Raw genomic sequence first — 13,676 nt, forward strand, 5'->3', positions numbered from 1 at the left:
GAACAAGGTGAAGTTAGCCTATTGGCTACCATACACGGCTACACCAGATTTAGCGTTCTTCATTTTTAGTAAACCAACCCCATAGTGTTTAGTTTGTGTTGGGACTAAATATCTAACTATGTTTTTCCTTTTGACTGTAGATATTTGTTCCTTGATGGAGAGAACCATTATGAAATAGAAGTTGCTCGAATTTCAGCTGTTCAGATACTCACTGAAGGGTTTACTCCTGGAGGTAAGGAGTTATTAAAAACACATATTTTGTTTTCAACTCCCAGCTACCTGGTGTGAGGTTGAGCAAAAAAAAAAAATGTTAATGGCTGTGTGTAGAATTGGTAGACAAAACAGTCACCAATAGCGTAGGATACTGCAAATTACTGACGGCACACCAATGATCTTAGCATTTCAATAAAACTTTGTTACTCGCATAAAAAGTGTGGCCTTGGCCTTTCCCGTTCTGATGTGCTTTATACTAGTGTGAAATGTGTCAGAGCAGGGAAATCCCAAGACAATCATTTTTTTTTATTTTTTTTATTTTTTTTAATTAGTGCTGAGATCATGAGTACAGCCGGGTATTTGCAGTCAGGTCTGTGGGGAGCATAGGAAGGCCCTTTCCTGCCTGAACCTGCCTGAGTTTCCATGCACTCGCATACAAAGCAAGCTGGAGAGCGGTGACATTTCCTGCTATCAACAGTGTAGGGGAAAGAGAGTCAATTCCCTAAATATGATATTAATGGAAAAACCCTCTACCAAGCAATCTACTTTTTTTTAGTCCCTAACTCTATTTAAAGCACGCTGAAAAAAAAAAAAATGATCATAATAAAATAAACCTAAAGCAATTTTAAAGTGGTTGTATACAGCTGGACGTGGTGTGTGTGTGTGTGTGTTTTGTTGTGTGTTTTGTTGTGTGTTTTGTTGTGTGTTTTGTTGTGTGTTTTGTTGTGTTTGTTTTGTTGTGTGTGTGTGTGTGTGTTTGTTTTGTTGTGTGTGTGTGTGTTTGTTTTGTTGTGTGTGTGTGTGTTTGTTTTGTTGTGTGTGTGTGTGTGTTTTTTTTTTTTTTTTTTTTTTTTTATTCTGTACCCTCCAAGGTAATGTCATCATAATGTGCTAGTTAAACTTTCCTTAAAACAAAGCCCTTCCAGCTCCGCGATGTCAGAGCTGCAGACAGTCCCATCTTCACCTGTCTTGCTTTCGGGTTTGCGGACTCCGGCTCTGTGACTGGTCACTCCTGCACATGCGCGAGGGAGCCGCCATTTACGGCACAGGGCTCTGAAGGAACAGCCCAGGTGTCCGTTCCTTTAAGAGCGCATGTGCCAGGGATGTCACGGGCTGCATGTACAATAAATATCTCCTAAATGGTGCACGTTTACAAAATATTTACACTACCTATAGGTGAGCCTTATAGGCTTACCTATAGGTAAAAGGCAGAGATGGGAGTTTACTTTCTCTTTAAGCAGTCCTTAGTGGTTGTATAACCACTTAAGGATCGCCTCACGCTGATATTCGTCGGCAGAATGGCACGGCTGGGCACAATCGCATACCTGTACGTGGCTCTTTATGTGCCCAGCCATGGGTTGGGAGCGTGCCGCCGCTGGCGCGCTCCCGACCCGTTCCTGAGCTCCGTGACCGTGGGACCGGAGGACCGATCGCCGGTATCCCACAATCTGGTCACAGAGCTGAAGAACGAGCATAGGTCTGTGTAAACAAACCTCTCTCCGTGCTTCCTAGTGTGGCTGTCACCAATCGTCTCTTCCCTTTTTATAGGGAAGGACGATCAGTGACGTCACATGCCAGGCCACGCCCCCCTCTACAATAAAAAAAACGCATAACGTCATACATAACCCCTACACTGCCCCCTAGTGGTTAACTCCTTCACTGCCAGTGTCATTTACACAGGAATCAGTGCATTTAAATAGCACTGATTGCTGTATAAATGACAGTGGTCCAAAAAATGTCAAAAATGTCCCATGTGTCCGCCATAATGTCGCAGTCACAATAAAAATCGCTGATCACCTCCATTACTAGTAAAAAAAAAAAAATGCTATAAAACTATCCCCTATTTTGTAAACGCTAGAACTTTTGCGCAAACCAATCAATAATCGCTAATTGCGATTTTTACCAAAAATATGTAGACTAATACGTATCGGCCTAAACTGAGGAGAAAAATGTTTTTTTTATATATTTTTGGGGGATATTTATTATAGCAAAAAGTAAAAAATATTGATTTTTTTTTTTTTTTTTCAAAATTGTCGCTCTATTTTTGTTTATAGCGCAAAAAAATAAAAACCGCAGAGGTGATCAAATACCACCAAAAGAAAGCTCTATTTGTGGGGGGGAAAAAAGGACGCCAATTTTTTTTTTGGGAGCCACGCCACACGAGCACGCAATTGTCAGTTATAGCGACGCAGTGCCGAATCGCAAAAATGAGTCTGGTCCTTTGGCTGCAAATTGGTCCGGGGCTTAAGTGGTTAATGATGGATAAGCAGCACATAGTCTCACATCGAAAGCAGGCCACCAAATTGAGTTGCACTGTGTCCTGAAGATGTTACTTGGGCCTCGTACACACGGTACGAAAATCAGAAGGGAAAATTCATAAGATGAACTGTCTGCGGGTTTTCGAATCGGTAGTACGGTGCTTCCGACAGCCGATTTGACTTTTTCGTCGGACACAAAAGCAGGCTAAAAAATTGTTGGCTGTAAACTCAACATCTGATTTTCAGATGGTCAGTACAGAAATCGTCGCAAAAAAAACAAATGCGCATGCTCGGAATCAAGGAGCCACTGGGAAGAATTCGGTCTGATAAACGACTGTTTCGTAATCTAGAATTAACATTTGTGACACATTTGATAAAATGTAGCGCACATTCTCATCTTCTTTAATGGGATAGTAATGAAGCTGCTTTGCTGGTGATACTGATGTAGTTATGCCAAACGTATTTTAAAAGCCATTTGTTTTGTACGCTCTGAAAATCACAAATCAACGCTCACCAAACTTCTACTTACACGAAATTAGCAGAAGGGGCCCAAAGGGTGGCACTTGAGAAATGAACTTCCTCCTTATACTCTCATAGTACGTCACTACGTTCCTGTTTGTCAAATGACAATTTGCGGATAGTTGGTATGCTAGACAAAATCCTGCACACGCGCTTTTGACAAAGATCAGCCGCTCAGTCGCCCAACAATCAGACCGTGTGTACAAAGCCTAAGGCCCCTTTCACACATGTGGACAGTATGTCCGTATTTCATCCATCCGTTTGCGGATGAAATACGGACATACATGCATTCCTATGGGATAGCGGGTGTCTGCGGATGTTCATCATATCGTCCGCCTCCGCAATTGTCCGATTCTGCAGACGGAGGAAAATCCTATTTTTCTATCCGTCTGCAGAGCGGATCAGATGAACACGGACAGACGGTCCCTGTTCATCCGATTCCCCCATAGAGGAGAGCGGAGAGCTGACAGGGTGGTCAGCGGGGACAATGGAGCGATCCCCGCTGAGCAAGCGGATCATCACGGGGCGGATCATTACTGATCCGTCCCGTGTGAAAGGGGACCAACTGTGCTATTGGCAAGTAAAAGTTTTTCAACAAAGGAAAAGGAATGGAGGAGAAGGATTCAGCAGAACAACACTTTCCAGTTGTGAATAGGTAATACAGGCATACCCCACTCTTGATGTACACAATGGGGTTTATTTACTAAAGCTGTAAAGTGCAAAATCAGGCTCACTTCTGCATAGAAGCCAATCAGCTTCCAACACCAGCTTGTTCAATTAAGCTTTGGTAATAAAACCTGGAAGCTGATAGACTCACTTCTGCATAGAAACCAGGTTTCCAGGTTTTATTACTAAAGCCTAAAGTGGAGGGCCACCCTGAAAAACAAAAATACGTAAAAATTTAGCAAAAAATCTTTAAAAAAAAGACTTTTTTTTTTTTTTTTTTTTTTTTTAAACGTACCAGAAATGCCTTTTGCTAGGCATATCGTCCTAATCTGCCTCTTCCTCCTCCGCGGTAAACTTCGGTCTTCCCTCCTCCGTGCGGCGTCTTCTGGGTAATGGGGCGCTGTGTGTTCTGGGAACTGTGTGTCCCAGAACACAGCGCGCCCCATTCACAAAGCGCTGCGTGACTCGCGCATGCGCAGTAGGAAACGGGCAGTGAAGCCGCAAGCCTCCACTGTTTCCCTTAGTTAAAATGGCGGCGCCGGGACCTGAGAGCCGAGGGATGGGTCGGCCTCGGGCGGCCAACATCGCAGGCGCCCTGGACAGGTAACTGCTTATTAAAAGTCAGCAGCTACAGTGTTTGCAGCTGCTGACTTTTAAAAAAAATTTTTTTTAAAGCTGGCTCTCCTCTTTAATTGAACAAGCTGGTGTTGGAAGCCGATTGGCTTCTATGCAGAAGTGAGCCTGATTTTGCACTTTCCAGCTTTAGTAAATAAACCCCATTATGTACTTAAAAGTGGGGTATGCCTGTAGGTATGCTTGTTGTGCGTGTTGTGTTTTTTTTTTTTTTTTTTTTTTTTTTTAGGAATCTGTTTAGAGAGAAAAAATATGAACTGCTATTGCTGACTCGTGGAAGATGCAAAGTTCAGCTTCATTCTTATCCTTATTCTCTACTTGGTGTGTCACTGACTCACGTGAGACAAGGATGCAGACAGAAAATTATCAGGACAGCTGACCTGTATACTAGTTCAGTGGTTCCTTAAGTAGTGAAGTATGGATAAGGATGACAGCCCTAGAGATTGTACCTTTATTTTTTATTTTTTTTTTGGGTGTTTTAAGACACTGATGACGTGCATAGTGCAATAAACCATAACAGCCAGGCCAATTTCAGTTTATTACGACTATAGCTGTGAGACGTGACTTCTGATTCAGAAGCTGAGGGTTACCGCCCCTGTTCTTTGTTTTTATTAAATAATCCTGGTACTCTTTTTACTGCATTTCTATTCACATAATAACACAATGGTAAGTTGTTTTGCCTTATTCTTTTTTTTTTTTTTTTTTTTTTTTTTAGTCAGTCATTTTAAATGGCACGTCTTTTATTACTGTAGCATTTCCTGACAATAACATGCATTTCTTTTTCAATTAACTGTGTGTTTTCATGAATTTATAGTATGCTCAATGACTTTTCTTTTTTCACTGCACACGCTGCTTTGATGTACAAAGATATTCACACATACACCAGTCTGCTGGAGAGCCAATGCATCACAGAAGGTCAGAGGATGAGGGGAGTGTGCCTGTCCGCATGTTGTGTCAGCCCTGTGATTAATTGCTTCCCAAATGGATATTTCTCACCTCCTCCAATCCATGTACTCCAAAACCAATTCTCTTTTTAAAGTGGTTGTAAACCCTTACATATACCCAGTGAAGTGAGTGGCTTCAGGTGATGCACAAGGATTAAACAAATCCTCCTACAATGCAGTCCTCTCTTCTCTTCATTCGTTCAAAGTGCTGAATTATAAAGCTTATCTGAGAGTTCAGAAAAAAGGGGGTGAAGAGCAGAAGTTACACTGCAGAGTTCCGCGAGGAGAACTCTGACAACTTATTGTTGTTTTACTCATGTTATCTACACAGCTGAGGCTGTTAATCTGCTGGCGCTCCCTCCTCTGTCACCATTTTTCTCTTGGTGTCGGGAAAACTTGTCAGAAGAGATTGATGCTGGTGACAGTGCTTTTAATTGAGACAAGTACACACAATAGAGGAATAAACGTTGTTCATATTTCATGTCTGAGGTTTACATCCACTTTAAATTTTACTGCAACTAAATTAATGACTTGCTAATCGAGCAGTAGCATTCTTTACAGGCTGCAGGCCAACTATTCCTGCAAGCCTATGCTGATACTAGCCTGCATGCCTACACTCTCCCCATATTTGCTTTTTTTTTTTTTTTTTTTCTTGAGAAATTGAGAGGACGCTGCACAGCAAACCACAGTAACCAATCGCCCTTCAATTTGAAAATCTTCTCATTTGGTTTCTGTGGCTTCTTGCCATTTGTGTCTACAGGTGTGAAATTGCAAACCCAGATTAGGCCTTTATGGTTCAAGATTGTTTCTGATCTCTCCAATGAATGCTGAACTCTAATAGCCATATCAAAGGCTCACTTACCAGAGGGCAAAATTTACTTCTAAAGGAGAAAACAGTTTTGTAGTGTTGCCTGTAGTATGTTGAGTAGAATACATATACTCCCTGCGATCTATAGACGTGGTTGCCTCCATGAATTTCTCCATGTGTAATGTTTTATAACATTTCCACTGAGAGAAGGAAGTATTAGAAGGGGGTTGCCACTTTTAGAGAGATATTGGGTAACCTTTCCCAATGCCCACCTGTTTGGTAGGGGTTCTCACTATACCACTGTTTGGATATGGCTGTGTTACTACCACTTATTGGAGTGGCACAGTTTTTTGCATTTTTGCTGGGGGGGGGGGGGGGGGCACTCCAAACTTGGAAGCCCGTTTGTTTTTTTTGGTGGTCTTCTGAGAACAAATATTTACACAAAAAACCTAGACTGAAAAATTCACCAGGTTTCCAAGGTTGGTCTGTCAAAGCCATTTGTGGGTTTATCAGTTGGTGCACAAGCTTACCCAACTACATGTTAACTCGTTTTGGGTAACCATTGAGTAGATATATTCCCAGCTCCAACCTGCAGAAAATCCAAGCAGGGCTTCTTGTTCTCTAATAGATTTTTTTTTTTATTTTGGTTTTATTTTATATTCTACACAATACAGCATTTGTAGTGTGCCTATAAAGGGGTATTGGAGCTGGAGATTCCAAGAAATACAAAAAGTCAGTATCTGGCCCACATGGTATAGGAAGATGGAGTATTGGTATCTATCAGTATCAACAGCAACAACTTACAATCATGTTTATCTCAACAAAAGTGATGTTTTCTTTTCATGCATGACTGCAATACATTTCTCTGATCAGGTCTCCTGTTTTTGTTTTTTTATTTTTATATTGTGATTTAATAAATGTAGCTGTCATTCTGCAGGTTTTTCCTTTTTTATATTCCCCCCCCCCCCCAAAAAAAAAAATATATATATATATATATATATATATATATATATATAATATATATATATATATAATCTCTGTCTTATTTATTTTTATTTTTTTGGGAATACATTTATTATTATTATTATTATTATTATTATTATTTTTATTTTTTTTAAAAGCTGTGCCCTTATTTTGATTCTTTTGACTTGTGAACATCAAGCAAAGTTAAGCATGAGCTCTGGAAGCAGCTGTATCTCTGAAAACAATGTCCCAGCTTTACACTTATTCTGCCTTCCATAATGAAAACCAGGAATGTAACCATGTGCTAGAACAGGGGTGCCCAAACAGTGGCCCGGGGGCCACATGTGGCCTGCTGAGCATTCTGGGATGTGGGGGGTTGGCAAGTACAGATCGTGGGTTGCCGACCCGCCATCCCAGAGCATCAGTGTTTTGAATGAAGACGGTGGTAGAGGAAGCAAGCGCTGTGGAGCAACGCCACGTAAGCCAATTCTTTGTTTTACAGTGCCAACTGCTGTCAGAGTGATACCAAATGCATGAAATTTACACCTGCTTACCTCCATTCCGATCCACCAAAAAACCCAGAAGGGGATCCATACCTTTCCATCTGGGTGGATCGGGTCTGAGGACCAATAGAGTAGAGTGGGCTGTGTCTGCTCTGCATATGCAGAGTGGACACGGACCTGTCATCCGCCCACTGCGTGGCCCGTGACCGGTTACCAAGTCGCTCAAGCGGCCCTTTCTCTTCAAAAGTTTGGGCAACCCTGTGCTATAGTAACAGAGGCCAAAGGTTGTTTACATTTCTCTTAACTGAGTGGCTTTATTTGATTTAGTTAGACATTCAGGAGCTGGGAGGAAATGTGTGGTTACTGTCAAATCAGACATTTAATAGGGCAACAGGGGGCTTCTCGGTTTTGACTTGAGAAACAACTCTCATGTCTGTCTGTAGCAGCATAATATGCTAAATTCCTCCAGCAGCCCAGCCTAGGATGTCTTGGGTATTTTTTAGCCACTCGCTACATTTTGCAAGGGAACCTAGTCTCTTCCTCTCTCCATGCATACTCAGAAGATCCATGTTTCTGGACCAGTGTGTTCAGAAATATTTAAGTTGGTTGGATTGTATAGACAAAATGCCCTTTTTACCCGTATCCAGATTATTTTCCAGCCCAGGAACACAGAGATAGAATTTAAAGTGGAAGTAAACCCTCCTATCGTTTTCAGCCAAGGAAGCTGCCATCTTGGCCTCCCTTTTAATCTTAAACTGCCATGAAGCTGCACATGTGATCAGTTATGACACCAGCCATTGGATGGTTTGACAGTTTGGTTGAGAGCACAACCAATGTGACAGTTAACATTTCCGGCATGCCGGGAATGGAACTGTTTTTTCAAACTGTTAGATCGATGGGTTTACTTCCGCTTTAAAGTGGAAGTAAACTCATCTATGTAAACAGTTAAAAAAAAAAAAGCATGCCGGGAATGCTAACTGCACATTGGCTGTGCTCTCAGCTATCAAACCATCCATTGGCTGGTGTCATCACGAATCACATGTGCAGCACCATAGCAGTTGAAGATTAAACAGAGGCAAAGATGGCAGCTTCCTTGGCTGAAAACGATAGGGGAGTTTACTTCCACTTTAAGCCCAAATGCAATGTGTGCATGAAAAGTAAAAGCCTTTAGCCATAACGCAGTCAGCCTCTGGCGCCATATCTTACCATCAGAAACCCAGACTACCTTGCTTTTTTGCTGGTCCGTCCTCCTTTTAAAATGCATATTCCTATAATGCAGTAGTGCCTGGTAGCTGACATGGGTGGGGGTCCCTCCAGTCGTGTGCTGATATTTACATAGGAGCTTAAAAAACTGGAATATGTCAAGAAACTGTCCAGCACACCTAAGGTAGCATATGGTAGAGCTGCACGATTAATCATTATAAAATCGCGATCTCGATTCTCTCCTCTGACGATCTCTCCCACTGAGAGTAGGCGATTCTTTCATATAAACAAGTGGAGAGATTATCTGCTCACTCAGCTGTCAAAACAAAGCATCCAGGGCAGTCTGCCAAGTTTAGAACTTGCATGAAACATTGTAACTAACTTCTTAGATCAAAGGGATAGAACTTCTTGTGTAAACAAATAATCTGGGCAGTCTGCCAAGCTTTCAACCAGGTGTAAATGCAGGAAGTTTAACCACTTAAAGTCTAAATCTTTTTCTGACACTTCTTTCTTAAAGAGGGATTCCACCTAAAAAAAAAATATTAAAAGCCAGCAGCTATAAATACTACAGCTGCTGACTTTTAATAAATGGACACTCACTTGTCCCAGGTTCCAGCGATGCCGAGGCTGATCGATCGCTCGGCTCTCGGCTGCTGCCGTCACCATTCTAGGTGAGGGAATCAGGAAGTGAAGCGAATCGGCTTCACTTCCCGGTTCCCTACTGCGCATGTGCGAGTCGCGCAGCGCAATAGGAATTGTCCACGCTGTCACTGGGACCCGTGTGTGTCCCAGCAGACAGCGCGGCAGGGCAGGAAATGACATAGACTCCCATGGGAGTCTACGCCCAGAAGTGGGTGTAAATACCTGTCTTTGACAGGTATCTCCACCCCCCTCCCCCCTGTAAGGTGCCAATTGTGACACCGGAGAAGTTAAAATCAATATTTTTTGCTAGAAAATTATTTGGAACACCCAAACATTAATAAAGTAAATAAAAAAATTATATATAATATAATATTATATATATATATATATATATATATATATATATATATATATATATATATATATATATATATATATATATATATATATATTATATATATATATATATATATATATATATATTATATATATATATATATTATGTATATGTGTGTGTATACACACACACACACACATATATGTATATGTATGTGTTTATATATATAATGTGTGTGTATATATGTATATACAGTGGTGTGAAAAAGTGTTTGCCCCCTTCCTCATTTCCTGTTCCTTTGCATGTTTGTCACACTTAAGTGTTTCGGAACATCAAACCAATTTAAACAATAGTCAAGGACAACACAAGTAAACACAAAATGCAATTTGTAAATGAAGGTGTTTATTATTAAAGGTGAAAAAAATCCAAACCATCATGGCCCTGTGTGAAAAAGTGATTGCCCCCCTTGTTAAAACATACTATAACTGTGGTTGTCCACACCTGAGTTCAATTTCTCTAGCCACACCCAGGCCTGATTATTGCCACACCTGTTCACAATCAAGGCATCACTTAAATAGGAGCTGCTTGACACAGTAAGGTCCACCAGAAGATCCTTAAAAGCTACACATCATGCTGAGACCCAAAGAAATTCAGGAACAATTGAGAAAGAAAGTAATTGAGATCTATCAGTCTGGAAAGGGTTATAAAGCCATTTCCAAAGCTTTGGGAATCCAGCGAACCACAGTGAGAGCCATTATCCACAAATGGTGAAGACATGGAACAGTGGTGAACCTTCCCAGGAGTGGCCGGCCGCCCAAAATTACCCCAAGAGCGCAGCGACGACTCATCCAAGAGGTCACAAAAGACCCCACAACAACGTCCAAGGAACTGCAGGCCTCACTTGCCTCAGTTAAGGTCAGCGTTCATGCCTCCACCATCAGGAAAAGACTGGGCAAAAATGGCCTGCATGGCAGAGTTCCAAGAAGAAAACCACTGCTGAGCAAAAAGAACATCAAAGCTCGTCTCAATTTCTCCACAACACATCTTGATGATCCCCAAGACTTTTGGGACAACATTCTGTGGACCGATGAGACAAAAGTGGAACTCTTTGGAAGGTGTGTGTCCAAGTATATCTGGCGTAGAAGGAACACTGCATTTCATAAAAAGAACATTATACCAACAGTAAAATATGGTGGTGGTAGTGTGATGGTCTGGGGCTGTTTTGCTGCTTCAGGACCTGGAAGACTTGCTGTGATAAAAGGAACTATGAATTCTGCTGTCTACCAAGAGATCCTGAAGGAGAATGTCCGACCATCTGTTCGTGTACTCAAGCTGAAACGAACTTGGGTTCTGCAGCAGGACAATGATCCTAAACACACCAGCAAGTCCACCACCGAATGGCTGAAGAAAAACAAAATGAAGACTTTGGAGTGGCCTAGCCAAAGTCCTGACCTGAATCCTATTGAGATGTTGTGGTATGACCTTAAAAAGGCCGTTCATGCTCGAAAACCCTCTAATGTAACTGAATTAGGACAATTCTGCAAAGATGAGTGGGCCAAAATTCCTCCAGGACGCTGTAAAAGCCTCATTGCACGTTATCGCAAACGCTTGGTTGCAGTTGTTGCTGCTATGGGTGGCCCAACCAGTTATTAGGTTTAGGGGGCAATCACTTTTTCACACAGGGCCATGATGGTTTGGATTTTTTTTCACCTTTAATAATAAACACCTTCATTTACAAATTGCATTTTGTGTTTACTTGTGTTGTCCTTGACTATTGTTTAAATTGGTTTGATGTTTCCGAAACACTTAAGTGTGACAAACATGCAAAGGAACAGGAAATGAGGAAGGGGAAACACTTTTTCACACCACTGTATGTATGTGTATAATTTTAGCAGAGACCCTAGGGAATAAAATGGCAATTGCTGCAATATTTTATGTCACACTGTTTGCCCAACAGTCTTTCAAATGCAATTGTTTGGGGAAAAAATAGACTTCAATAATTAAAAAAAAAAAAAAAACAGTAAAGTTAGCTAATTTTTTTTTGTTTTTTTTTGTTTTAATGTGAAAGATGATGTTACGCCGCGAGAATTGTGAGAGAATCGTGATCTATCTTCTAAGCAAAGAAAATTGTGATTCTCATTTTAGCCAGAATCGTGCAGCTCTAGCATATGGTACCAGAGGGTGTCTCCTCTGCAACTGTAGGCTTGCTTCAGATTCCAAGCATACAATATAGATGTGCCCTAACTGTTGCATAGAGGAGTTGTTTGAGGACAGTAATTGCCTAATGAAAGTGCCTCTGTGCTTAGACACTGCAAAGAGGCCATGAAAGACTCTAGTCAGCCCCATGCTGAGTTGTCATCAGATAGGTACAGGACTAGTAATACCAAGCACTGCCAGATTCCAAAGTGCTATTTGCTAACGTTTGCTGATTTTTTTATTTTATTTTTTTCCATACTCTTTTCAAAAGCCTTAGTCATCTGGATAGACGCCATGTGTATGGGGTAACTTCAGTCAGAATTTTAACCACAACATGCCACATTAAGGGAAATACTGTTTTTATAAGGGACGGCTGCTTCCAATTTTCTATGAATAACCGTACAGAGGGGGCTTGATAAATGCTGACCTAATCTGTCTTCACATTCGCAGCACACATGCCCTGAGATCACCACCAGTTGGCTAATGCATAAGACGTTTGTGTACTGAATTCCCTGTACAGAACTTGTAGGAAATATCACGGGAAGTCACAGATATTTAAAATGTGTACATGAGCCAACCAGCATGCTGCTCAGGTTGTTTGCTGCAGTGTGAGCGTGGTAAAAGACGGGGGAATTCTCAGAAGGCTGATTGGCCGCTGTCTGTATATTCAGTATATGTTTTTTATTTAGCTCTAATATGCTGCTGCTTGTTAGAGGTTTGTGTGGCATACACAATCTGTTTTGTGCTTGGAATATGTAAGTGTATATCTATAGAATGATGTGTACTAACTGCTTATGCAATATGCAGGAGGAAACAGTCGAGCTACTGGGATGCTGCTTCAGTATAAGAGTGCCGACTCCGATGATCTCTCACAGATGAAGTTTACAACAAGTGAAGACTTTAATAGTAACAAGAAAACGTCAGCGTCCTGGCTGGCTGCTATGCACAAGGTATCTCCTAAGATATATATGTGTCATTGTGGAGGAGTCTCTCCTTTGTTTCTGCCCTGTGCATAGTATTGTGCAGGCCAGTGTGGCTAGTGCTTGTGGCCAACATTACTCTCCATTGTGGTTCGTACTGAAAAGCAATCTTTCGGTTTCTTTTTTTTTTTTGAGGGACACGCACCAGCAAGAATCTTTACCGTAGAGTTTTTATTTTATTTTCTTGACAGGTTTAACCTCACTTTTTTATTTTTTTTATTTTTTTTGATCTTCAATCAACAGCCAGACTGGGCAACAGGCTAGATTTAGATCCTACTAGTCACCCCAGCTTGGCCACCGAGAGCATGCAGACCTCTAGCTACATACATCTACACCAACCCCATCCAGGACTAGGGCAACCAGTGAGTAGTCTCATGTGGGATGCACATGACTGGACTGGACTCCCACCCCAAAAGTGGGGCAGCACATTGGTGTAGTGGTCAGCACTTTCACCTAGCAGTGATAGGGTTGCTGGTTCAAATCCCGACCACGACACTATCTGCCTGGAGTTTGCATGTTCTCCCTGTGCCTGTGTGGGTTACCTCCGGGTACTCTGGTTTCCTCCCACACTCCAAAGACATGCTGGTAGGTTAATTAGACCCTGTCCAAAAAAAAAAAAAAAAAAAAATTGGCCATAATATGTGTATGTCAATGTTGTAAGTGTGTCAGGACCCTACAGGTTAAAGGACCGTGTAAAAAAAAAAAAAAAAAAAAGCTGCAGATGGACACTGGTGGCAAGAAAGGCGGTGTGTGTCACTAAGGTGATTCCCTATCCTGTCTATTTTTGGCATATTTGTTTACAAGGAATGGG

At 41.5% G+C, this 13,676-nt stretch overlaps 1 protein-coding gene across 2 annotated transcripts in view; it reads left to right on the forward strand.

Annotated features, from left to right (window-relative positions):
- LOC143981309 (zinc finger FYVE domain-containing protein 21-like) overlaps positions 1-13,676 on the forward strand; it is a 59,747-nt gene that overhangs the window by 40,303 nt on the left and 5,768 nt on the right. Inside the window, exons 5-7 of one of the 2 annotated variants that reach the window (XM_077479104.1) lie at positions 141-232; positions 5,157-5,204; positions 12,693-12,835. In XM_077479104.1, coding sequence (XP_077335230.1) covers positions 141-232; positions 5,157-5,204; positions 12,693-12,835 — 283 coding nt within the window. The remainder of the gene's footprint in view (positions 1-140; positions 233-5,156; positions 5,205-12,692; positions 12,836-13,676) is intronic. The other variant, XM_077479105.1, reaches the window with a different exon arrangement.

Source organism: Lithobates pipiens, unplaced genomic scaffold (assembly GCF_037356315.1).
Source record: "Lithobates pipiens isolate NorthernLeopardFrog02 unplaced genomic scaffold, aLitPip1_a1.2 Scaffold_138, whole genome shotgun sequence".
NCBI lineage: Eukaryota > Metazoa > Chordata > Amphibia > Anura > Ranidae > Lithobates > Lithobates pipiens.